General features: G+C 40.3%; 1 protein-coding gene across 1 annotated transcript; it reads left to right on the plus strand.

Moving 5' to 3' along the window:
- The first annotated feature begins 5,159 nt into the window (after positions 1–5,159).
- Positions 5,160–15,363, plus strand: LOC137277038 (probable methyltransferase-like protein 24). The gene is made up of 6 exons (XM_067808698.1): positions 5,160–5,309; positions 10,238–10,334; positions 10,889–11,005; positions 11,811–11,882; positions 12,832–13,003; positions 14,352–15,363. The coding sequence occupies exons 1-6, from the start codon at positions 5,177–5,179 to the stop codon at positions 14,643–14,645; spliced, it is 885 nt and encodes a 294-aa protein (XP_067664799.1). The 5' UTR covers positions 5,160–5,176; the 3' UTR covers positions 14,646–15,363.
- Positions 15,364–27,718: the final 12,355 nt, after the last annotated feature.

The following is a 27,718-nucleotide window of genomic DNA, read 5'->3' on the forward strand; positions in this document are numbered from 1 at the left end:
TCCCAGGGCACCAAGAGGTGAATGAGCACCACGGGAATGGGAAAACCACATGAACATGGTGTGCCAAGTGGCTGCATGAGTTTTATGATCCCCAGGGAGTTGAGACTGAAAATACCATGTGTTGTTGAGATTGACATCAAGTGCTCCAGGGACAAACAAAGCGCTTTGAACGTGCATGTAGATGGCATGGACAACGGCGCTTTATAAATATCCACATAATGATAATACTGTACGTAACGTATCACTTTCGGGAAAATTTTGTGACATGGCAAAAACATTTTGTGACTTGGCATTGCTTCTTATTTTGCTGCTTATTTCGTTGATATGAAATCCTGTGATAGGCCGCTGAATTGGTAGTAGGGCGATTGACATAACCGCGATTTGTGATGGAATTATGGTTGGTACTGCCCATACGTTTCGGACTTGATTATCAAATCGTCCTGTAACCTTCTTTTAAGCTCATCTTGTGGTTTCGTCGCGTCCTTCATTGTATAGACTTTCAAGAACACAACGAATCGGAAATGCGCTTCTTTTCCAACGAGGAAATACACCTTCAAAAGGACTTGCACAGCACTGACTGTGTGAACATATATCAGCAGAACATTGCAGAACAAGCACATTGTTCACCGCTCGTTCTTGCGTGTTGGCCGACCGCTGCAAATATAAATAGGTTTTTGTATTTATCTCACAACTTCACGCCATATTTAATGCTTCTTGTTGTACCTTGCGTCTTTTTGGCCATCAATATAAATCACTGTGATTGATAATCTACTGAAATTGACCCTTGACCTTGGTAAAATAGTTTTGTGATGCAGATATATGTAATTTAATTGTCCACAATTTTACATCATGATCTGGCATTTGAAAAAACTACCATTTCGACGAAATCGGTCAGTCCAAAACAGAATCATTAATTAGATATCGGTTAAAATATTACTGTAACTGATAGGGTATGTTGCACCTGAAAAGGGCCCATTCGCGGTTGTCACGTACGGCAGCTGATGACAACCTGCTTTAACTCAAAGATAAATTATACCTGATTGTGAAAATTCACACCCTCTCCAGTCACCAGAACCGAGCCACATTTTCGTCATTTGGCACATCTTCAAGACAAGATGGTTCAATGGACCTTTGTTCTGGTGCTGTTGGTAGATGTACTGGCTTTACATTACAAAACGTTGTAGGGCTAGCCAGACACCACGTCAAACTTTTAATCTTTCGAGTGTCAGTGAGCGAAGTGTTTGTCACTTTTAGCAATTTTCCAACATTATCAATATGACGGACACAAAAACATGAGCTTCACACATTGTACCCATGTGGGTAATCGAAACCGGATCTTCGGTTCGACGAGCGAACGTTTTAACCACATGGCTACTCCATCGCCTCTTACTCTTTTGAAATATAGGGGTCCGTGAAGGTCCGGGGTAGAACAGGCCTTCAACAACCCATGATTGCCATACAAGGCGACTATGCTTGTCGTAAGATTCGACTAACGGGATCGGGTGGTCAGGTTCGCTGACTTGGCTGACACATGTTTCGTTTCCCAGTTGTGCAGATCGATGCTCATGTTGTTGATCAATGGATTATCTCGTCCAGACTCGATTACTACAGACCGCTGCAATATAGCTGGAACATTGCTGAGTGGGGCGTAAAACTAAACTTACTTACTCATTTGAAATTTAGCATGGTTCAAAACGTCACATGTGTTCACGTCTTTCAGATTAATTCAAACACGGTAGTCGGTACAGACCTTTCTGTGTGGCTATGGTTGTGAGTGCTGTCCTTACGTGACATTCATTTGTCGTGTTGCGCGCAATATTGCAAAACATTCCGCTGACTTATTGGTACTCTAGAAGTGGGATAGACAAAACTGAAGCGTACAACTCGATCGGCATTCTAGAATTTGGTGAGAAAGAAACGAAACATACAATATTTGGGCTTACTAACTTCCAGAATACCGATCTAGATGCATGCTTGATATTTAATTTCACTGACTGGTGACTTTAACCCACACAGTCCGTGGCTGTATTATAAGTTATCAATCACATCGTGTCGATGGAAATACGGAGTTTTATATCAGTCCCGAGTACGGTTGGAAAAACCTTACGAGAAACCCTTATTTATGTGAGATGCCACAGTTCACGTTTCCTTGCTGCCCTGTTGACACCAGCTGATCGATTGACCTCAATACAGCGCATGTTAATAAAGGCTTGGCGATACACGCTTTTCTCACTGCGCGTGGTCACCGATGCGTGGTGGGATAATACGATTTAGATCTCCCATCTCCCGGATCGTGACAAGTGTACTTGGTATTTTATCAGAGTCGCGTGAACCAATCAAAACTCGATATTCCTACATGAGGCTGGATAATAGTTGCTATAATGGTTGTAGAAACAGTAGTTTTAGTTAAAAAAAAGAAATAGAGTGAGTGAATGGATCAATATTTATCGCCAGTTCGGCAATTTTGCAGCCATATCGTGACAACAATTTATTATTACATTATTATATAATATTCTAACCCGGACTTTCACGGGACGACTTACAAGCAAGAAATAATAATAGTAGCAGTAGTAGCAATAGAAGCAGTTGTAGTAGTAGTAGTAGTAGTAGCAGTAGCAGTAGAAGCAGTAGTAGGAGTAGTAGTAGCAGCAGAAGCAGTAGTAGTAGTAGTAGCAGCAGAAGCAGTAGTAGTAGTAATAGCAGCAGAAGCAGTAGTAGTAGTAGTAGCAGTAGTAGGAGTAGTAGTGGCAGTAGAAGCAGTAGTAGGAGTAGTAGTGGCAGTAGAAGCAGTAGTAGGAGTAGTAGAAGCAGTAGTAGCAGTAGTAGGAGTAGTAGTAGCAGTAGAAGCAGTAGTATGAGTAGTAGTAGCAGTAGAAGCAGTAGTGGTAGGAGGAGGAGAAAGAAAAATGTGCAAGTGCCTACAAATACAGAAAAAATAAGGGATCCTTCATTTTTTCAAGTTTTTTTGCAAGCTTTGTGTGCATAGCGTGTCCTTTTATGTGATACCTTATTTTGTACCCTCTGTATATACACTTTGCAATAGGGGAAGCGCAAAAAAGAGACATATCTACTTTAAACATATCTGACATGCTGACATTCACACACAATGAACACCATATATGAATTGCTCATGTCTGTATGCAACGAGGGTAATTGAGCAGGTAGGATAGAGTACGGCCCAAAAATATTCGGAAAATCTCACAAAACGTGGGAGAGTGGCTGTCAGACCGACTTGAAATGAACGAAATTGTTTACAGACATCGGGAGGAACCTGGAATCGTACCTACACACAGGAAGAGGACTTGTTTGTAAAGCGGGGATGGAGTGATATGGGTGCCACCATCTCCCTAAAGACGGACTTGGCACGCGCCAAGCGCAAAGACACAATGTTACACAGACGAAACCCTTAGGTGTCCTTCTCACTATGTAACTTTAGTCCGTTTGACACAAAAACAGACATGAATTGAAGTCTAGGTCGAAACCCAGTAAACATATCGCACTCAATGAAACGCTGATCATAATCGAAACATCAGACACAATCATCGCCAACAATCCGTCAACGCCTGAATCTAAATTAACTATTGTCAGACCGATCGCTGTGTTTACATCCTGCATAACTGATTCTCCCTCTAAGACTTTGGTGAGTTTGCTATACATATATTGTATTTTGTGACCCATTGCCTTAGATTTTGTCTCATTTGTATTGTATTTGAAATCAGTATTGTGATATTGACTTGTGACCTTGTATAACGTGCTCTCTCGTTGCTAGATAATACAATATCTCAATATTTTCAACTTGTCTTTGTTCTGTTTTGCTGGTTCACAGTGGATTTCTTACATTGTTTGTCAAGGCAAATTCTTAACCGTAACACTATAGCGAGGAGTGTAAAGAAACGTGTGCGAGAAAGGATGGAGACGGCACAGCGCAGGTTAATAAATCAATAACATTGTTGGCACTTGTACACGTCATTCAATCATTCATTCATTCATTCATTCATTCATTTATGTATTTATTTATCTATTTAGCTTGCAATTGATCGGTCCGCTCTAGACACAAACAAACTGTAGAAAAATCGTCAGAGTTTAAGACAAAGTCCGATATCACACTGACTGTGGCCTTTTTGCAGAACCTCAGCATTAAAGAGCTGACATTGCCTGCAAGGTCTGTACGTCTGGACCCAATGGAACATTTGTGGGATACTCTTGAAATGTTTTTTTATCACGACGGCAACAGCCATAGAACCTCGAACAGCACCAGCACTGCTAAAAGAGTGGGGGAACATTGCCAAGGATGTGATTCGTAATCTGGTTAGTTCCATTGGTCAACGATGCCAGGCAATTCTGGACTGCTTGAGGCCTACGTAATCTTGACATCCGATTGCTTCGGTTGAATCAGAGTTAGTCAAAGACAACGACTTCAATCAAATTTGAGCAATGTGTTATGCTGTATTGACTATTTAAGTTCAACATGAATGATACACCTGAAAACCGATTTTGTCTATATGAAGAGTAAGCTTGTATTAGCAAAATTGCGATGTACTGACGAGTGCTATAACACTAACATTCAAGGCATTTAAGTAACATCACTGACAAATGCAAAAAAAATTGCACATTTTAACTTAGGACTCTAAATAACAACCTCGTCTCTACATACCATTTCCTTCTTGTTTTCTGAAATAAACATCTAAAGATACTTTTGAAGAATCGAAAAAGGCTTTCAACTGTAAATACCAAAATAATAAATTGTTGCATTGAGAATACGTAAAGATGTAAATTGGGATAAATTTAACAGTTCTCTGACACATCTACTTTGAATTGCGTTTCCTACTTCGTTCGTTTATACTTCAATGAATCATGAATTAAATGAAACGTAAACATTTGAATTCATGTATGTGTGCGAATCTGGTCCAAACATATACCTGAAAGTTCCTTGTACATGGGACAATATTCGACGAACAAAAAAAATCAAGTTAAAACTTAAGCGAAATTTGACAGGCTAATGTAAATAGGAATGTGTTTATTGTTTTGTGGTAGTCATATGTGATCTGTCTTTATCGAATCGTTTTTTCTTCGCGTACTGGTGTACTGGCTATTCAGCGCTCACACATCAGAGAGGTGCTTCGTGTAGAGCGACACAAGGGCACTGATACGCTGATACAGGATCACGCAGGTGAAAATGGCAGTCGGATCCAGGACGGTGGTCACAGCACTTGTTGGAGCCGCACTACTTGCTGTTGTAGTTCTGTATACTTCCAAGGATCAAATCGGATACAGAAAGAACACAATCGTGCGAATGATTTCTGGTGAAGGTAACACAAAGATGACAGTTCATATATGCATATTTACTGACTTTTCTAAATGATTATGAATATTTACTGATTCCGTCAGGGATGATGCTTATTTTTAGATGTACATATTGACTGAAATCTACACCGATTCGTTATACATATTTACTGAAATCAAGTTGTGATCAAGAATGAAATTTAAACCCACCTACAACAACGTCCCCAATGTACATCTGGAATATTCGTGATGTTGTTTTGTCCCTTCCCTGTCTCTGTAAATGACATTCATTGCATAGGATATATTTAATTATATATTTTCGTGAATTGTTATGGTCTTTTCAGTGAGAAATCCTTATTCAGAATTATTTTTACAGATTATTATTATCTTGTAGCATACACGACCTTATATTTTCTATACATGGAAAACGCGTGTACTGCATTGTTATAATGTATCATATTTGAAATATACACAGCGTCACTGTTTTGACACATCAATTAGTCATAATCATATTTTACTGAACTCAGTGAAAACGGAACTGTGAATGATATAGGTAGTTAGTATGCGGGTGTTAGTATGCATGGTTACTTTGCGTTTTCCTGTTTTTATACATCACAGGTGATTGACAGAAAGAGGTCATATGTAACGACCTTATTTATGTAAAAACGCATGTTGCCCACAAAGCTTTCACTAGTCGTTATGATACTCCGTGGTGGGTGGGGAGCTTGGATGATGAATCTTGTATACATTAACATGGAACCTGAATCTCCCCTGAAAAAATAGAAACACCAAAAACGTTAGCTTCATATTGATCAAAGCACAAATAGCAGTTATATACCATTGAAACGGATAGACTATTGGCCGAGATTTATAGTGATAGAATCTTCAGATAACAAAAACCCAAACCAATTAAACTGAGTCAGTTTGTTGTTTCCAAAACATTGCATGGTATTGCAGGAGAAGTTAAAAATATCAAGCAAATGAGATCTTGGTCGTTTCAGTTCCAATACATTGTATTCAGTACACCGAATCCACGTACAGACATAGTCAGCGATCGAGGTCATCTGTTAGATGACATGGCGGAGCTGAAAGATCAAGGTGTCACTCAGGAGAAACATTTTACGAGGCGTCAGAATTCAGAAGTGGTTCCAACAAATGAAAAGGTGTTCTCATATGTCTCTCCAACGACACCAAAATCAATCAGAGCCGGGTATTGCAATCTTCCTGTTGCATTGTATATTCCAAACCACTGAGGTGCTCTAAATGAAAGAAATTTGGTCATGGGATAATTCTTGCTCCAACTCCACAACTTGTGCTCGTTGTGGGGATCAGTCTCATGTCACAGAAGAATCTAGAAACAACAAATGCGTCAACTGTTCAGAAAAGCATTTCTCCTCATCAAGAGATTGCCCGATATGAACGGAGGAAATGGAAGTCAATAAAATAGAAAATTCTCAAACCATTAGCTACGCAGAAGCTATAAGTAAGAAATTCGTTCCTTCTGTTTACCCAAATGACTCTCATGCTTCTGTTAGTAAAAGACAACTCACGACCACAGTCTCAGTTGAATGTCAGAGTTGACACGGATACAATTTACCTCTGCTGAACCCATCCCAAATTAAGAAGAGAATCAAATATGTGCTGTTTACAACCTTAAGCGTGATGGTAATGTAATCTAAAATTGCACATAAAATTGGCGCAACTCTTGCCAAATATTCTTCATCGGAAATTTTGGTGTCTGAGTTACAGAGATACCAGAAACGAGGGGGAAAACCTTTAATTGTGAATCAAACAACAGTGAAGATTACAACTAAGTGTTTTCATTACTACATACAGCTTTTGAGCAGGCTCGTGACACCGCTGCGGGTGAAGACAACTTACGTCGTACATTCTCAGCTACTTAAACACTTGCCTGAACCATACAGGGTCGCGCTTTTAGATATATTTGACCAAATATGTACATCTGGGAATTCTCCTCCTTCGTGGCGTAATTGTAGTACCCATTCCAAAACCTGAGCGGGATCACACTGTCTGATATCGTTTATCAGCTGTGTCTGTAAAACAATGGACTGAATGGTAAAGAGCATATTAATTTGGTATGTTGAAACAATAACTTAATTACACATATAAACGTGGTTTCCGGAAAAATCGTAGTACAACATTCAGCACGATTGGAATCTCATGCTAAGAATGCGATTATAACTAAACAACATATAGTATCAAATTTCTTTGTATCAAGCCGGCGATACTACCTGGAAGCACGGCATTCAGAAAGATATACATGACTTGGGTTTAAGGGTCGTTTACTTGGCGTTGGCTTGTGCCAGAAGATTGTTGAACACTCCCTCGCTCACTCAATCACTAACTCACTCACTCTTGATGGCATTATTGGAAAATGAGAGAACAGGATACCAATTTATTACTCGCCGCTTAATCCAACAGGTGTTGCGTGAGAGTTATAAAGCCCCGTGTCGGTGTTCGGAGGACCAGTCCGTCACCATGGCTCTGAGAAGTACGACAGTTGCCATGGGACTTGTAGGTTGCGCGTTTGTTATAATTTTAGTTCTATTTTTAACAAGGGATCAGTATGCAATGAAGATCCAAATCAGTCGTATGATTTCAAATCAAGGTAAGATACGATCATGTCTCCACCCACCTCATTCCTATATCTGTACTGGAACATTGTGACACTTTTGTCCGTGTGTCTCATTTGTTAACATAAACACGAGCAGTCATTAAAGTATGGTTTGGACCTTTTTCAAGACGTGTCCCGTGAAATCATACACTTTTCGCGAAACGGTTAACCCGATACGATCAGCAATTTCCACGACCATGATCGGTAATTTTGTGATGATGTTTTTCCTACATATTATTATACATCGGTAGTTTTGATAATGGTCATACAGTTGTATTTGCGTGACTTTTAAACCATAAAAATATAAAAACACTAGATTTGCACGCGTTGATAAAGAAAACAAAACTGCTGACGCTTTTTTTCTCGAGTTCCGAACATTAAAGCGCAGTCTTCAGTTTGGAAACATTTTCACTTGATATCTTGTCCGATCACATCTAGGTTCTGAGTGTGGCGCTTGAAACACAAATTTCATTACCTTAACCATGTGTTTCACTTTCACGATATTAATATTATTATATTGCAATACATATTGCAATAAGCCAACACATATCGCAATATATCACAATACGTTATATATTTTGGCAATACCAAAATTTACATCACCAAAAACATACTTCTGTGAAGACCGGTATGAACGTTATTGAAAGCAGAACCACTCGGCACGCAAGTATTTCCGCTAGACATTTCGGAAATATTGTGCAGCTGACAGGTGTCATATTTGAACGTATGCCGTCCTGTTAATATCCCATTTACGAAGTATTAGGAAACGTGATGGTAGAATGTCAATACGACGAAGGCTACTGAAACGTGGACAACATCGATCGGAACAGCTACGTGGTTAGCAGTAGGATTCGTCAAATATCATTGAAATGAACAGACCTTTGCCCCTCGTTCAGGCTAGCTCGTGAATACATGAGTAATTGACGTTTTCTTTCAGGTTTGACTTATAGAAGTCCCTCTATTGGCTAAGCGAGTTAAGGAACTATTAATTGATAATTTGCAGTTTATTCAATGACTGATGGCTATTCTTATCACAACTGAGCACCTGCTGAACATTAAACTATACAATGAAAACGATCTGTACACAATGCCATTGACCTTTGGCGTTTGCTTTGTTCAAATCTACCTGTTGTGCTAACGGACACAGCCATATAAATAATTGTATTGAGAACGATTGGGGTATATTCGATTAGCATCATCCTGACTGACCCAGCTACAGTTTCGTCTGTTTGTCGTTGATCAGTACATTTTCGTTCATGCCATCCAAAACCGTCCAGTATGTACTTCAGCAGTTTACGATAATTTGTATTTGACGGGATAAATCAACTTGAAAAACACGGTAAATGATATGTCCAGTCACGAGCTACTTTCAAAGGCCGATCTATTCCTTATTTCCCCAATTGTGTTTGCGGACAAACATGGCTTCAAGTCAACTAACACAATTTGATGGATGTTTGAACGGATCATGGTTGACCATTGTATTCTGATGTTAGTGCTGAAGCTACTCAACTAATTTATATGGTACTACTAGGTTCCCTGAAGACTGACTGTTAGTTTTATTTAGAGAAACGCATTATTTATTTTCAGAGAAGTGTTGGGTGAAAAAGTGCCTTTAGGAATGATATAAGTTTAATAGTGGTTCCATAACGTTCACGTGTCACAGACATCATATCTTAGCAATATTAATTTAACAATTAATTGTGCTCGGAAATGGTATCTTACCGTTTAGAATGGCCGCTACGTTATACCCACCCTATCATTTGTCATAACATAGTGCCTAGAAATGTTTTGTAGGCTCTCTTAGATAAAACATAGATAGTCATCAGCTGGGTGTTTTATATCGGTTTTCAAAGTCTGAAAAGTAGGACTTTGTTCAGAGGTATATGCTACAAACAAGAACTATGGAAACACCCTAAACTTTTATAGTCATATATGAACTTACAGGTGGTGAGGTCATTTATTCTGTAAGATGCACATAACCTCTTGTGTGCTTAATGCGCTCCTTATGCGATATGCGCTCTTTATACGTTAGAACATACAGAGAAACAACTGATTCAATATTCGTTGAGTTTGCGTGAAATGAAACACTGTCAATAAAAGCGGAAAACAGAGGTGTTAAAACACACCAGGGTCTAGATTTTCGAGGCTCTCTTAGCGTTAAGATAGTGCCATACATTAACTTGCGACTATCCTAGCGCTAATTGAGCTTAGAAAATCTATACCCAGCACCATGTTTGATTCAAAGTTCCTAACACAACAGCCTAATGTATGATTCTTCTTTCTAGTGTGTAATATTAAACGTTAACAACTTCTTCCTAGTGGCTGCGCTGATGAAAGGTGCTCAGGTGCACCGCCACGATAACATGGATCCTTTAAGGATAACAGAGTGGTGGCAGGCTTCTTCGCTCTTAAAGTGGTACGTAAAGTTTGAAATCGGAGCGGCACTGTCCTATTCCATTGGCAGCCTTCAAATCATCTACAATTCAGTTATATACATATTTGAAGGATATGTATCACTTATTGATGTTTATACTAGCCTACGTCCTATTTCCACGGCATTCGACTGCATTTTGAACGGTTGGACGTTTTTCTTGTTCGATTAGTGGTTATTCAAGACACAAACAAAATACATTTCACTCATTGTTATACATTCTGTCTTACTGGTCAATTGGGCGTTAAGTAATAAGTTCTTATGAACAGACTGGTGGGGTAGAGTAGTGGTTCGTAATGCCAGACATTGGTCCGATTCCCTACATGGGTACAATGTGTGAAGCCCATTTCTGATATACACCGCTGTGATATTGGTGGAATATTGCTAAAAGCGGCATTAAACTGAACTCACTCACTAATCAATTAACAAACTGTGTTATGCTTTTCTAAAACAATGTTCTACCATGAAATACGTTTAATCGGTTATAGTTTATTGATTTGCGTGAAGACATTAACAACCGTATTGTCTGTTTTAAACAGGGACTGGGAGAAACCTCCGGAGTACACATGCAACAAGATTGAGAAGAGGGGCAACTGGCATATATGTAATGATAAAACCTTCGAGGTCAAGCCACCTTGTCTTGTCTACTCCTTTGGGTCAGTGTAAAGCATAAACATATACATTCCAACATCTTAAGAGCAACGGAAACCAAGAGATCATGTTTGGCGTTTTATATATATGGGACTTATATATCCTTTCTCCATATGGCAAATGCAAAATAATGAATGTCTTGTTAACTTTTCCCCTTACATTGGTATACTTATATCTCCATGCTGTCTTACTGGTAAGGAGTGGTGGGGTAGCCAAGTGACGTGGTCAAAGGCCAAAGACCCAGGTTTGATTCATCACCTGGGTACAATGTTTGAAGCCCATTTCTGGCGTCCCTGGCAGTGATAGTGCTGGGATGTTGCTAAAAGCCACGTAAAACCAAACTCACTCACTTAGAACTATGTTATTGGATGCAAATTGTGGGGTGCATAGGCACCTGTGTGATGTACACATTGATCTCACCGCCTCTGTGATACACGCTTTAACAGGCAAAGGTCACCCTGTAGGACGGACACGTTGAGGTAGGTTAACGGTCATGTTGAAACAAAGGATTTGGTCTTTGTCCGCCTGTATTGAAGGTGTGAATAACGACTATTGTGATATCTACGTTAAACAGCAGCATAGCATGAGGCAATAGCTGCCCCTTCCCCAACCCCCACCCATTCACCCCAGCTCCAATGGCACGGCTAACCATCAGATATAACACTGAACAGCAAAAGAAACGCAAGTTTCGAAAAAACGAAATCTCGTGAAAGTAAGCGTCCATGTCTATGTTTTCTAGTTTAAAAGACGTTCGTCTCTTTCGCTCTTCAGTATACATGTGTTGGTCATGGCATTGTTTTATCATTAAAGGATTTGGACTGACTGGTCGTTTGATGATGCAATGGGAGCCGTAGGCTGTGAAGTACATTCTTTTGATCCGAGGTAAGAATGCACCCCCCCCCAACCACCTACCCCCGCCCCAACCACCTACCCCCGCCCACACACACACAATTATTTTCAAATAGTGTTTTGAAACTTTTTTGTGAAAGGGTTCTTCATGTGATTTTGGATTAATGCATTGTCAAGGGCATTACGTCACACATTCATTCTACTGGTCTGGCCTACGTGGCACGTGCGATAGCACTGCACGCTAAAATCACGTTTCACATGCCACAAGTCCCGTGACCTATTGGTACACGTGCAATTGATCTCACGGTAGCAGAGTAGAGTGTCATCTCAGAAAAACACGGTTTTGTGGTTAATTATTCGTTAATTTGCAATGCCACGACCGTCAAACATTCACCGTGAACGTGCCATTAGCATGCTGAATACAGGAACGTCCGTCACTGATGTTGCGAGGGTTATGGGATGTAGTCGACAGACCATCCATTACCTCCAGACACGTGTCCTTCAAACTGGCACCACAGCTGACCGCCCCGTACTGGTCGATCACGTACGCGTGTGACGTCACACGCAGACCGACAGATTGTCTAAGGTCATTTGCGTAATCGATTTGTCACTGACACATTCACTGGGAATGTATTGTTTGGAGGTCGAGTGACTTCCCAAACCATTCGAAATCGCCGCCGCTATGCTCGTCTACATGCACGGCGACCATATAATTGAAACGTAGTACAGTGGTCAGTTTGAATGTGAATAATATTTCTTATAAATGCCAGCAGCTGAATTTTTCTGTCTTATCGAAATTGTGTGGGTGGGGATTGCTATCTTACGTCGGTAGTGAACAACACCAAGTGCTCTCACTCATGTTTCAATATCATTTTCCCGATATAACCGGTTTCAGAAGATAATCAAGACTGGTAGGTCTCTTGCTTTGGCTTGTTATAATTACATTTGTACAATTTTCACAATTACAAACCACGTCTTGCAGTATTGGAAAGAAGTCACACAAGAGAAGCAGGAATGTCCACTTCCATGACATTGGCCTCTCGGGGAATGACAGCGACACTTATGTTCCTACGAAGGACATATACGTCAAAAAGACAACAACTTGGAAGATCAGACGCCTCAAGACCATCATGGAGATGCTTGGACATACAAATGTACGTACATTCGATACAGTGGACGCCCTCTAACCCGATATCACTCAGGAGTGGGAAAAATTTGGGTTTAGAGGATGTTGATTTACAGGTTTTAGAAATTAAATCTAAAATTAAATGGCACAGAGAGAAAAGGAAAAAAGTTAGTAAATGCATGTTTATATCAATGCCTCTATTAACAAATACCCTCGGTGTTATAGCAAATGATATTTTTAATAATATTCAATGGTGAACAAACAAGTCTGTCATGAGGGTTTGGCGAATGATCAGAGGTTCTTGCTGAAGAGCAAAGGTTTATAAGTGTACCTACAACTGATATTACAAACTAACAAGAATATAAAAGGTCATGAACAGACTAAAGGAGTTGGAAGAACATGTAAATGCTATTAAAATTTCGATTATGCTCACATTAGTGGGCATTGTGAGGTTGATGTTCCGTAAATGTTGGACTTTTGAAAAAACTGAAACAAAATGAAGTGTGGACGTTGACGTGAACTTTCTATCCTTATCAGTATCCAATATTAAAAATATAACTTTCGTTAACCTTAAACCAATAACAGACACAGGGTCACATCTAGGCATGAAAGATAAAGTGGTCCATGCCCGAAAAGGGGAAAAGATTGGATATCATACAGTGGTGCGTCAAACGTCACACATACACTTGAACAGAAACATCAGACAGAGGAATGTGTGTGTGTGTGTGTGTGTGTGTGTGTGTGTGTGTGTGTGTGTGTGTGTTGGTGTGTGTGTGTGTCTGTTTGTGTACCTGTGTGTCTGTGTGTGGATGCAGAGGTCGGGCAAACTGTCATTGAAAAACAGAATACTCTGTCTGGCTGAAGTGTAAACTACGTCACAGTGAGTATGTAAAATACCCCACATAATTATGTCTGTACTCAGCACGGTCTAGATTTTCGAAGCCCTCTTAGCGCTAAGATCGTCGTAAGTCATTGTTAATATATGGCACTTTCGACAATCTTAGCGCTAAGAGAGCTTCGAAAATCTGAGCCCAGGGCGATCACATACGTACGCACGCACACACAGGCATCACTTCATTTTAGTAGCCTGAGCAGACTTTAAACCCCATATCGCCTCTACCTAACGAAATGTGAACGTCAACAGTGATACAGAATAATGTATGTGTATGGGTCGTATGTATAGCAAAGAACAGAACACAGATATGATATGAATGATCCTTGCTAACCTCTTAACAAACACCTGGTATGATCACATCACATCATATCTACAACTGGCCTCACTAATGTGCCACTTTCACGCACATGCGAGTCTAGACTCATCCATTTTCTCTAATAATCAGTTTCCTGGCGTTGACGTTCTGTGTTATACATTTTAGAGACACCTTGATATTCTGAAGATTGACATAGAAACAAGCGAATGGCCGGCGATCATGGACATTGCAGCATCTGGACTTTTCTCCAAGGTTCGACAGTTTGCTGTGGAGTGGCATCTATTTCCGACATATCCGAACAGATCTGAATACATAGGGTTTTATGCAGGTGTCATGGCCATGAAGAAACAAGGATTAAGGACATTCAGAGCAGATTTCCATAACAGAAACTACGCAGAAAAGACGTTCTGTTTCCAGGCAGATGTTAACTATGTTAATACATTGTATAAAGGCACTTAACACTGTACTGTTTTAGAAACACACACACACCTGGGTGACTGTTTCTATGTATCTGTTTCCACAATAGCATACGGAATTTGTTCTGGAGAATACGTCATTATTATGAAACAGTGTCTTCGTTGTCAAACATACTGGCTGATCGTATACGTGTTTGATAACGGCCATTTGTCACTAATAATATATTGTATGCTTGTTCTTATAGGTTTTTACTCTCTATCACTATCAAATGTCAGAAATAGCGTTGTGAGTGAGATCAAATTTAGAATCACATCGGCAGTATTTCAGCCATATGTAGCAAAATATGTCTCGACTGTAGGGTACAATGTGTGAAGTGGCGCACAATTAAGCTAACTCACTCACAAATAATCTGATGTATGCCTGATCATACGCATTTGTATCACCGTCACTTTTAACCTCAAAGGTAATGTATGCCTACTTTTATACCAGTTTACTCAGTGCCAGTATTAAATGTTGCTGATAATCTGGTGTATGCTTGATTTTGCACCTGTTTGGTCTTTGCTTTCTTGATTTAAAGAACGAAAGTTTTCAACAAGTAAACATTGTGCTCTACAATGAATACTAATGGCGTTACAATAATGGTTTGCTTCACATGCAAATGCCTATCTTCTGGGCATTGTGGTAACGGTTTTCTTGAGAAAATATAATCTAACACTTATGCATTCACGAACATACCCAATAAATGATCATTCTCACTGTTTTCGAGTCTGTCATTATGGCATTGTGTTTGTTTATTTATTTATTTATTTATTTATTTATTTATTTATTTATTTATTTATTTAACGATGGTATCGTTAAAGCTCTTTCCGTCATGTTTACTTCTTTGTCTTGCCTGATGATGGAAGTGTTAAATATATACTGAGGGGAAAAATAAGCGTGCCGTTTAGCTGATGCAATATATCTCTGCATAACGATGTCCGTTTAAATGTCCACACGTTTTCCCTACCATGATTGGAACCGCATATTTCAAATTTCTGAACGGATGCTCTAATCTCGCGGCCAGCGTGGCGACAAGGAACAGGGATTGAATTTAGTTAGGCTTACCGTCGTTAAACTGATTTTACTAGCGCTTCACTTACTGTAACTGTAGCTTCGTAACATGGCCATCTCAGTATCCATCAGTGACGGGTTATATGCCTTCAACCATTGGGTCGAGAGAAGTCTCGAGTCTTACTTTCCAAACTGTATCCTCTGAGTCGTGCTTTATCCTGCACAGAATGTGTGTGGAGAAGATCTTCGCATTTCGAATCGACCTAATCACCAAAAACTGAGATGCTGAACTACTGCATGGTGTGAAGCTGCCTTTCGTTCACGTTCAAAGCAGGACTTGAAACAATCTGACTTTGCGCCGGTTTCCATCCAATCCAGTCATCTAAGAAAGGTGAATGCAGTTTGTTTGCAACCCACAGATATAACAACATCCCATGTGTACAAGTATCACACATGACAGTCAGTGTAATTACATAATGTGATGGAGACGGGACTCAGGTACACGAGCCATAAATCAATGGTGTATAGCCAAATTGCATGTGGTCAATGCTTGAAGTTGTGTATTGCATATTGTAACAATTATTTGACTTTCAATGATGTGGCAAAATAGGTAACTTATCTTCTACACGTGGGTGTTCAGTGTCTCAACACTCAGCGAATGCTATCAGCTGTTGAATATAAACCGGTCTCTGTCTTTAAAAAACTAACCTGCCGCCATCCTAGCTACACTGGACACGTGACGACCCGTGGTATATGCTGATTAGCTTTTCGAGGAGTGACCACCATTAAATAGTCTACCTGGAAATGCCAAATGGGAACCTTTGTCGGGTAATCTGAATGGTATTACCACTAATTATACCTGTCAAAATTCATTTACTGGCCATCAAATGAATGAAGAGAAATAACAGGTGTAGCTAGGTTTACACCACCAAACGCAAAGGGTGTGGTAATCGCTGTGTCGCAAGCAATTTCAACTGCCTGCGAAAACATGATTGGCCGATATTTTGTTGACGAAACAAACTGAATTTCTTTGATGTAGATGTAGAGCGCTTCAATATACTTGCTGAATGCAAGGCATCCATACCAAAATGATCCCCGATAGTAACATAGAAAAAATGTTTTCATAATTTCATAACTAGTCATTATTTGTTAAAAATTAAATTTCATAATGAAACATTTCACCAACTGAACTATTTGCAGGGTGTTGATCATTACACAACCAATCATGTAAATGGACACTTTCTGGCGTCGTGGTAAAGGCACGGCACACGGTGTACAAAAACAGTTTGTGTCAAACGTCGATGAGGCCATCCCGTCTCTGGTCCTCCTACCGAGTGCCACCGAACACTGTCAAACCGGCCCACGTGTTTGTTGTTGGTCTGTTGTCCAAGAAAGATTTTAATTTCTGTGATTACACTATGAGATCATGAAAGTCGTCAATGTAACTTATGCCATGCTTAAAATTACACTTTCTCAGTGTATGGGCAGGTTTTGGGCACTCCATCAAAAAGGAATTGTGATGAAGACGCGTTTATATTACGAGCGTGGTGTGCAATTTGATGCCATAAATTGAATAGAAAAAAAACTGTTGGTAATCGGATATGTCGTGCATGTCAAAAGTTGCATAATCGTTGGCTGGAGCTAACAAGTTGCCTTTGTGGCCTGGTATTCCCAATGCTTGTGTGGTATCATCTCTTGATGGACCAAAAGCCGTGAGTAGGATCCCGTGGTTCACATTTCAGGGACGTGATCATTTTCCAAGAATATGTGTGAAGTGAACTGAGTCGGTCCGTGCTCTCGTTTCATGTGTACTACCAGATCAGCCTCATCCTGTTAGCAATCGGCGCCCGCTAATCCCGCAACGTAAGGTGTGGAATGTAGAAAACAATCCATGCGATCGGCGGACTTAGGAACGTATTTCTGGTGAAAACGGCTTGCCGTTTGGGAATCACGGTTTGGGCGTTCCCATCGTCAACGATATGCCTGCCGTAGAAGCCAGTAAGAAGTTGAGTCACGAGTAACGAGTGCAGAGACGATCTTATGGCTTTTGATGACAGAAAGGATTAACGCGTTTGATAGTCTGGGACTGTATGTGACTCCAAGCGACATGCAACTGAGGGTGATCAGAGTGGTGAGCTACAACAACAAAAACGTCATCACCACAAGGCTTCTGTTTACATAATTGTAAAGCGAATCGGTTGAGCGTGGGATACGGTTTAAGCACGACCAGCTCGTTATGAGCTGGTTCACGTTCGCTTTCAACGACCAGTCGTTAGTAAGTCTTTAATTTAGCACTGCGAACGGTGATGCCGACAGTTACGCCATCGACGCCATGGGAAATCAATCCTTGGGAAAGCTGTCCATCCTGTACGACCGAGTCAAGGACAAGAGCGGAACATCAACCTGAACATGCTGGCGTGATCAATGAAAGGCACTGAAAGGCATCCTCATATCTGTGGAGGAATACGATCCATTTGAAAGAGACAGCGAAAGGTGTTTCAACCCCAAGATCATGGAAGTGGAATTGACCATCGAGGGCGTGCTTTATAAGCTGTTCCGTCAAGGCATGAGGGCTCACCAGCAGTGGAATGAGATAAAGAAGCTACCGACGATCAAGCGCACGCCGGACATCAACGCGGTTGCCACGGATCTTCAATTTTTCAGCGTTCCGATTGGGGATTACCTGACCTCCAAGTATGCGCTGTGGCTGAGCACGCGATCCACGGACGAGAATCGGTTACACAGCAGCAGACGCCGCATCGACAGGTGATGACCATCCAAATCACCATGAAGCTCACCCCGAAATTGAATTAAATGACTGTATGTTTGTATGCGACAATGGACACGCAGCTCAATGTAAACAATGGAAGATTCGTGCAAACCATCTGTTGACTTACCGATTTGCACTGGGCGATTTGGTGCGGTCAAACCGGGTGCGGCAAAACGGCTTTCCTGCTGGACATGCTGGAAGGTTGTTATCAGGATGTGTTCGATCACGTTATTATTATTTCGCTAACTTTGGGTTGGTTATGACAGATATCGACGTGGACAAAGTACATGTAGATCCAGGAGCGCGTATGAAAGGACTTGTTGAAAGCTTATAACAAGCTGAATCAACGGAAGGGAAGGGGAATCAACGTTCTTCCTAGACGATTGCACCGCCAACAAGGAAATCATTAAAAAAGAGACATGGTGTCCTATTTAGCGTTCTGTGGTTGACATATGAAACACAACCTTTGGGTGCTGATGCAGAAATTCAAATTGGTGCTAAAAGAACAGAGCACAGACGCGACAGGTCGCCCTGTTTCACTGCAAGGACAGGGATTCGTTCGAGGAATGTTGAAAAGAAAACGACGTGATCCTAGCCAAACAAGAACGCGACCACGTGAAAAAAACAGCTCGCCGAAACGAAACACGTCAAACTCCTATTGGCAAAAATCAACCCGTGGCTTATCAATGTTTTAGCTTAGCAAATGCTTAGGAAAACGTTTAGCAACTGTTTAGCAAAATGATAAAAAATGTCAGTGTAAAAAATGTTCCACAGCGGCGGGATTTGAACACCAAAACTCTACATTTCAAGTCAAATGAGCTTTCACCACTACACTCAGGTTGGAGCATTGAAGCTAAATATTACTCGCTTCAGTTCTACTACAGCCTCTGGAATGCATGCTAGACATAGCAAGCAGTCAGTTTACCACTAGCCTAGTTGAGACTACCTACCTACCTACCTCTTTGAGTTATTATTCGGTTGTATAGCATTTATTCAGCGGTGAGCTTCCCGGCCAGGTTATTTTAGGACCATGGGAGCAGTGCTACGAACATTAATTATGCAAAACGATTATACCCGAGTTTAGAGAGAGCTTACACCTGACTGGCTGACGACATCCTTCGAACATCAATTATCTCCCTCGTGGGATGTCATCTACTGGTAATGTTGCTATTTTTCATTAAATAAACTTAAAACTATGACGAGTAGATGACAACCCATCAGGCAGAATAATTGATGAGATGAGAAGAGGATTCCTAGATTCAAGACATCCACTTATCATTCAATTGATGCCAACTTTCCCTGTCTTTCACAAGTTACGCTGGTCAGATTTTACTGTCGTTTGAACACAGGTATTAATTCAGCAGTGTCAGTGCTCACTGAGATGCCAACAGCGTGCGCTCCAGAACAGAAACCTACGCGTAATGTGGCACACAATGGCAGAAAGGCACAGCCTGCATGGTTTGACATTGATTACGAGAACCTAAAACAAAACAAGTGTAATTTGTTAAATGTGTTCAGACAATGTAAAAGCAAAGGAGACCTCGTTAACTACATAGATTCCTAGTCACAATTTAGAAAAAAACTTATCGTAAAAAAATGAAATGGATGGCAAAAATGGCAACACTTAAAATATGCTGCAAAATATGGAAAATGTGTGAAACGAGGGATGAACTATATACGCTCGTCATTTCTTGTAAACGCGCTGACTGTATATACATACTTTCTTGAATCCTGAGAGTGCTGATGTGAACGACGCATTTGATGAACTTTTCTTGGAATCATATATAACAAACTTGTATTGTGAACACTGTGAACATTCTCTTGGGAGTGATCGGCTGTTATATGCAAACAACGATGATGAGATTCTGGAAGTTACAGAATATCTCAAATCTGGCAAGTCTTCTGGTTATGATAGCATACCACCGGAGTTCAAAGTTGCTCAAACGTCACTTTTAGGACTTCTGAGTCCTTTCTTTGGGAAAATCTGAGATCAGTTTCCAGATGCGTGGAATGTAGGACGGATATTTAAGAGTGGATCTACCCTTGACCTCAATATTCAGGAATTTTGCTGTTTAATGTTGTTGGGAAAATATTCACATCGGTCCTGAAACCAGATTACGAACATGAACTGACATAAATGTGATTCTCATTGAAGTTGAAGCTGGTTGACAACGGAACAACTGACTTCTTTGTGACAAGAGTTAGAGTGCGCCTAGGATGTATGCTTAGTCCTCTGTTATTTACTGTTTACATGAAAGAATTATCCACTGAAATCTGCCAGACCTGCAAGCACGGAATCTTTGTTTCTCAGGACATCGAGGATATTAAGATGTTGTTATTTGTTGATAACGTCAACATGTTCTCTTATATGGTAATGTGTTTGCAACAACAACTCGATGTTTTATATCAGTGCTGCAAATCTTGGGGACGCTCTGTCAATATGGATGAATCAAGCAAAATCGTTTTTCGTAATTGTGGAATTATAAGCAAGGATGAGGAGTGGTTCTATGCGGGGGAACAACTGAGGAGTACAACATACTGCAAGTATCTCGGTTTACTATCCTCATCTTGGCTAAATTGGTCAGCTCCATGTAATAAGCTGGCATCACATGCATTGAAATCATTAAGATCAGTGTTCCAGCTATTTAAACGTAATCATGCAGTGACGTTCTCTGACTGCAAAATCTTACCAATCCTTCTGTATGTCTCCGAGATATGTGAAACACTCTATACACTCTGCAAAGGGTTATACATTATTCCTTAAACGACTCCTGTTCATTGAGAAATTTGCATCAAACAAAAGCAATATTAGGTGAAACAGGTCGCTGCAGTATATTTGTGTGCCCAAATTAGAGTAGGCAAATATTTTTTGAAACTATCACAAATTGACTCGTTTAGATACCCAAAGCTGAGCTGTCCTCTTCTCAAATCTCTTGTCGATAATGGAAGACATAACCGGGTGTCAAAGGTCAGATCTCTGTTCTTTTCAACGGGTTTCAAAGGGACTTAGTTATCATAACAAGTGGGTGGCGAAAAGCTACTTAGCAACGCTTTCATAAATGGCTGAAGGATATGTTTATTCAAGATTGCCATTTGTCTGTTGGTACTTCAAGTTATCTGTCATCACAGGCTGGATATAAAAGTTCTGATTATAACACATAAACATATATTATCTGTCTCAAAGACACATCTTTGGTACGCGCATTCTGTAAATTCAAAATAGCATTGAACAATCTGAAGGCGAATGCATGCAGGGAGGAGAAACAAAAAGACGACCATAACATACGCTGACAACGTTGTATGAATCTCTACGTCGAAGATGCAGTTTACATAAAGTTTTCCTGTCCAAATTATTCTGCTTTCCGAAAGAATTATTTACCTTGGTTAAACCCTATTGTGCCAAACAAATTAACTTCATGAAGCCTATTTATTCACACAATACACAGACAGTCACGTTTCTATCATTATATTTAACGAATGTATTTAATGCACGCCGTTCTAGATTGTTAGTTTTCTTTATTGATATCAAATCCACGATACAAAATAATATGTTCTGATGAAATTGTACTCTTGGCCATATGGCCTGCAGTATTGAATAAACGCGTCAGTCAGGTGGATGTGTCAGTACCTTGCACGATGCGGTTTTGTTTGTTTTTTCCCGCGAGCGCTTTCTTAAGTCAACGAGATAAGCTGCATGGAAGGACGACAAAAAGAGATCAAAGATGAACCCGCTGGCGGAGCTCCCAATCTTATTTTTATTTGGTACAGGCTATTACCTCTTACGGATAAGGATTCATTATTGTAAGATAAGGCACTCTGTGAGTGAGTTAAAATTATCGGAGTGGATAATACGGAGATAACGGAAACGTTGAACGCCATGGTGACGATGTAGCACGGGCCAACGTCGTATCTCCTGGCTAAAGTCCAATCTCTCTCAACCTGTTCTTTACAATTTGATGGGCTTACCTCCAAAGTCCAGGCATCCTGACTGCCGTGCTCTCACCCGTGGTAGTACGATCACCCAAATGTAGTATCCGGATGTACCGATTATGAGCTTACAGTGGTGACTCGAGGTCTGACTGTAAGGGAACAGCCATTTTTATGCCTGTTTGGTTGTAACCAGCTGCAAACCGTGATATAATGCTCAGACTAACATTGAGAGGCCAGGCAACAGAAGATATGTATTATCCAGCGTGAATTCTTTCAATGGCGATGCTCGGTGTCGCAGCGTCAAGACTTTGGGTAGTGATTAGAACTTAAAACACCTTCAAAACGAATGCCGATCGCCGAGTTCAGATTTCCGAAAGTAATCAGATAGTGCATGCGCCTTGCTCCACAATTTCAACTGGAAGGTTATTTCAGTTGCGTTATGGTAAAGTCTTTTCAATCCTTGTAAGAAAGCTCATCAAAATCACCATTTTCAGGCAAAGTCGATTTTTCACTTGAATGGTGCATTTGTGAAAACTCTTGTCATAAACATTTTTGTTAGATATTTCGAAGATTGTTTGAATACAAAAGGTAATTTATAGATTTCAAAATACAAAAACCTATGCGTTTCCTTTTTTGATAGTATACATGAAATTTTACAATTTTGTCGTCAAAGGGCACTATAACATATCCCATTTTATTTAAATCTAGTTTGGGGACATACAAAAAAATATGAAAAACCCACACACACCATATATAAACATTTGCTAAAATATTGTAGGAAATAGAACAAAAATACTCAACTGTTTTTATGCTATTACTCTGTATCCCCTATTTTGCAAATAGGATATGTCGGAGTAACTCACTTCGTGTGCAAGAGGGTGTTTTTACTCCTTAAAAACGTAGTCAAAATACGGTTAGCTACAATCGATGTAGACTATAGATGACAATTAGGTCGTCAGCCAAGTGTGACTTTGGACCGTCGACTCACCTGGCATATTTTGTGTGTTTTCATGTGTGTTGAGTACGTTCCATCTATTGATTAACATCTTATGTGTCTTTCTTTCATAAAGTTTATGTTGAAATACATAAAAGAGAATAGAGAGAGAAAAGATATCTCGTAAGCTGATATCTTTAACCCAGGGTCCGACCCCAATCATCGCCAGCTACACCAGTCCTTACTTTTTGCTTTTGAGACGACACCTCCTGTCTTTTTCTTTTTATAAGTGATAATAAGTCACCATGGTAGCTACATCCTTTATAGTTTCAACAATAAAGTTGTCATTTTTTACCTCAGCTATCGTTTATAATGAAGCTAAGTCTAATTTCAAAATGGGCATTTAAAAAATATCCTTTGCAATTCAACGTCAACCTTCTCTAACTTGCATAAAGTAATGGTCTGTTCCAAATACGTCGCTTTGAAATGCGCATTGCTCATTTCTTAACTGATCACTCCTCAGTAAGGCCTTTTTTCACGATTCCTACAGATATTTCACACTTTCACATATCAACTGCATAAACTTAGAGAAATGTGAAAAAAGTTGGGTTTTTTCCTATTTCCGACAGCACTATAGAAGTCTCTGCTACCAACATTGGGCCACTATACTAGGGGTGGCAACTTATAAATACTTTATTCATTACAAATGCATGTATTTTATTCTTGAGTTTATTCAGTTTGTTTATTTATCATATCGAAACAATGATGTTGCAGTTTGATGTAAGAGTCAATATATACGGACACGTTTTGAAAACGCAAAACCCACATTGGTCATTTTCAAAAAAGATTCATGAAACAAATTCACTTATCATATTTAGATAAAGTGATGTAAGGTTGTCAAAGAAATTCATATGCGCATTTGGGTTCACATCCATTCCGTGTTCCTGGCATGGGGCAGTTCGAGAAAACAACTCTGGCTGATTTCTAGATCGTTTGTGGTGTATGGTCATAATGACATGCACGTGCAAAATCTGGATACACGCATGAAAGGCAGTTTGTTTCAAATGTTTCACTACCAGTCGCAACATGACAGGGTTCAGCGAACAACAGAGGTAACAAGCTATTGGGATGCTGTTTATGGGTACATCGCAGGGTAAGGTCGCCCGCCACTTAGGAGTGAGTCCATCCACCATTCACAGACTCCAAGAACGTCAGCTGCAAGCGGGAAGTGTCCATGACCGTTCACGACCAGGCCAACTTCCGGTTACGACACCATGTCAAGACCGACATATCCAACGTCAAACAATGTCGCAGGAGAAGTGGCAGAACATTCCCGGCGCATCTGTTTGACGTTTGTGCGAATACATGCCACGCCCAGTGCCTGCTGGCTCAGGGAGTCACATTCGCTACGTACTTTCGTATGGGGGATCTGTTTGTAAAACTTGACGCGTCACCCATCATTTGGGAACGCGTGTTCTCATTTTTCAATGGAAACACAATGAAATTCTTAATATAATTTTATTCAACATTGTAGCCAAACGATGTTGTTTATTCTCTTTTCACAAATTTGAAATTGTTTTTTTGTTTTCATTGTGTGTCAGTTAACTATGTCGTATTTTGCAAAGCCTACTACTCTCGCAAAAATAATGGATCGCAGAACAGGCTAGGGGTGCGCTGACGGCAACAAGGATAACGCGTTTAAGAGAAGTATATCGCAGTGCGCGACAACGAACAAACCCATTTTTTCTGTGAAAGGGAGAGCAAATGTAAGCTAGTGCAGGTGCAGTGCATGACGATGGAATACATTCACTCGTAGCTGAACACGCCTTGCTCATGAGACTCATAAGACGTGGTCGGTATAGGAAGTTGGTAATACACTACATGACCTGGGTCCCCTTCGCTCACAATACCATGTGTCGTTGAGATTGACATCCAGTGTTCGAGGGGAAAACAAAGTGCTTCGAGCACGCATGTAGATACGATTGACAACAAGGCTTTATAAATTGTCCATATAATGACAATACAGTGGGTTATGTATCACTTTCAAAGGTTTGGCTCACTGTAGGTTTCGGGATTCAGAATCATTTTGTGACTTGGCATCACTTTTTAGTTTGTTACTTATTTCGTTCATATGAAATTCGGTGATTTGAGCCAGCACACATTGCAAGAAGCAAGCACTTTGTCTTGCATGTTGGTTGACTGCTGCAAATATAAATACTTTGTTTTTGTATTTAAGTCACAACTTGGCGCCACAATTATTTCTTCCTGCTGTGGTTTGGTCATAGATCATTGTGATCGATAATCTATTATAATTGTTCTTACACTTAAGCGAAATATTTTGGGGATGAGCATGTATGTAACACGGACAGTCGGTCGGGAAACTGTTATTGGTATCTTCGCCAGCCTATGTTTTTCTAACCTCGCTTTGAAATCTACTTCATTTATCATAACCAAGTTTCTAGGACCAAAGCACTGACAGTACCGTAACCACGACCGTCAATCCGGACACGATCACCGACCCTTGACGCCATGTTTATTTTGACACTGAAAGTTGTCCCTAAAATTTGCATATGACTGATCTAATTTGCATCTACATCCGTATATGACACCAACGGGTACCGAAAATATCTGTTGGCTTTATCCTGCCTAGAATACTATCCATTGTATGATCGATTGCATATATCAGCCGGCCATTCGTATACAGTATCGTGACACGTTAGTACATGAGGTATTCATTCATGTTTGAGGTGCCATGTCTAGATTGTTACGAGTGAGTGAGTGAGTTTAGTTTTACGCCGCACTCAGCAATATTACAGCTATATGGCGGCGGTCTGTAAATAATCGAGTCTGGACCAGACAATCCAGTGATCAACAACATGAGCATCGATCTGCGCAATTGGGAACCGATGACATGTGTCACCCAAGTCAGCGAACCTGACCACCCGATCCCGTTAGTCGCCTCTTACGACAAGCTGAGTCGCCTTTTATGGCAAGCATGGGTTGCTGAAGGCCTATTCTACCCCGGGACCTTCACGGGTTAGATTGTTACGAGATACTGAGGTGAACATAATGTGGAATGGCTGTATAAAGACGACTTTCTGTAATTGTGGATAGGCGAATGTCTGAGGGTTAAAAATGGAAAGCAGATTAAGTTTGGAGGACACCCGAAGATAGTTGCTATTAATTGAGCCACTACATTTAAACATTCTGCCTCCGATGAAACGTTTCTCAAAATCGTGACATGAGGCTTTTTTGCAGAATTTCAGCCATAAAATACAAAAAGTTTTTTAAGAAGCTATTATTTAAGACATTGACGCAGTTCACTATATGTTACGAGGGAGACGTGCAAAGAAAGGGACAGCCAGGAGAGAGGAGGAGGAAGACAACACAGGTTAATGAATCAATAGCATTGTCGGCACTTGTGCACGTGTCTCTCATGTTATGTTTATTAGTTTTCGAGTTAGAGTGCAATTCAGGTCTGCTCTAAAACCAAACGGACTGTAGAAAAAAAACAAACGTCAGTTTGACACAACGACCTGTGTCACACGGCACGACTGGCTGCGGCCTCTTTGCAGAACCACGATATCAATGTGCTGCCATGGCCTTCAAGGTCTGTAGATTTAGATCCCATCGAACATTTATTACATACTCTTGAAACGTCTTCGTTCATGTCAGCAGTTTGACTTTGAGAACAGAAAATCCTCAAATTGACATCCGATGGCTTCTCGTGCATGTGTCATTATGAGTCAATGACAACGACTTCAGCCAAATAATACATGTATACACATGCACAAACCTTAGGCGCCACTATTTTCTTAGTGTCTTGATTTCATCACTGAGGATCAGAAATACAAACTATTAATTTTTATGAGTGAATAAGATTTTTGAACCTAAGATTGTCAAGATATGACAAGGAAAACGTTCTGCACGTACAACTCCGTTTCCCTACCATCTGAATCTTGAAAATCAAGTTTCACACACTTGGTTTCACCGGTCTGTTGTGAGATTCTCTTTTCACTTTAGAGTTTGAAAATCAGTCATGGCGAGGAGAAAGCTAACTGCCACTGAGAGATGGCATGTGATAGGCATGAAAAATGCTGGCATGTCATGCAGGGTCATTGCAAGGCAAATGTGTCGTCATCACACCGTCATCGTCGAAGCAATCTCAAAGGTTCGCCGGACAAGACGTCATATGTATTCGATCCTTTCGTTGGCTGAATATTTTTAGCAATGTTGTGATAGTACGGCATGCCCATTGTATCAAAAACTCGCACTGTGCTGTCAAACATTTCAAACTGCAGAGATAATAAAGAGTTTGTCTTTCTAAATTGGTCTAAAACAGTGTTAAGTGTAGCCGGGAACAAAACACCTGCGGCAGTAGATTCCCCATGTCATTTATCGTGGTGAGTACCGACGAGACGTAATACCCAG

The sequence above is a fragment of the Haliotis asinina genome, chromosome 3, assembly GCF_037392515.1.
Source record: "Haliotis asinina isolate JCU_RB_2024 chromosome 3, JCU_Hal_asi_v2, whole genome shotgun sequence".
In the NCBI taxonomy this organism is placed as follows: domain Eukaryota; kingdom Metazoa; phylum Mollusca; class Gastropoda; order Lepetellida; family Haliotidae; genus Haliotis; species Haliotis asinina.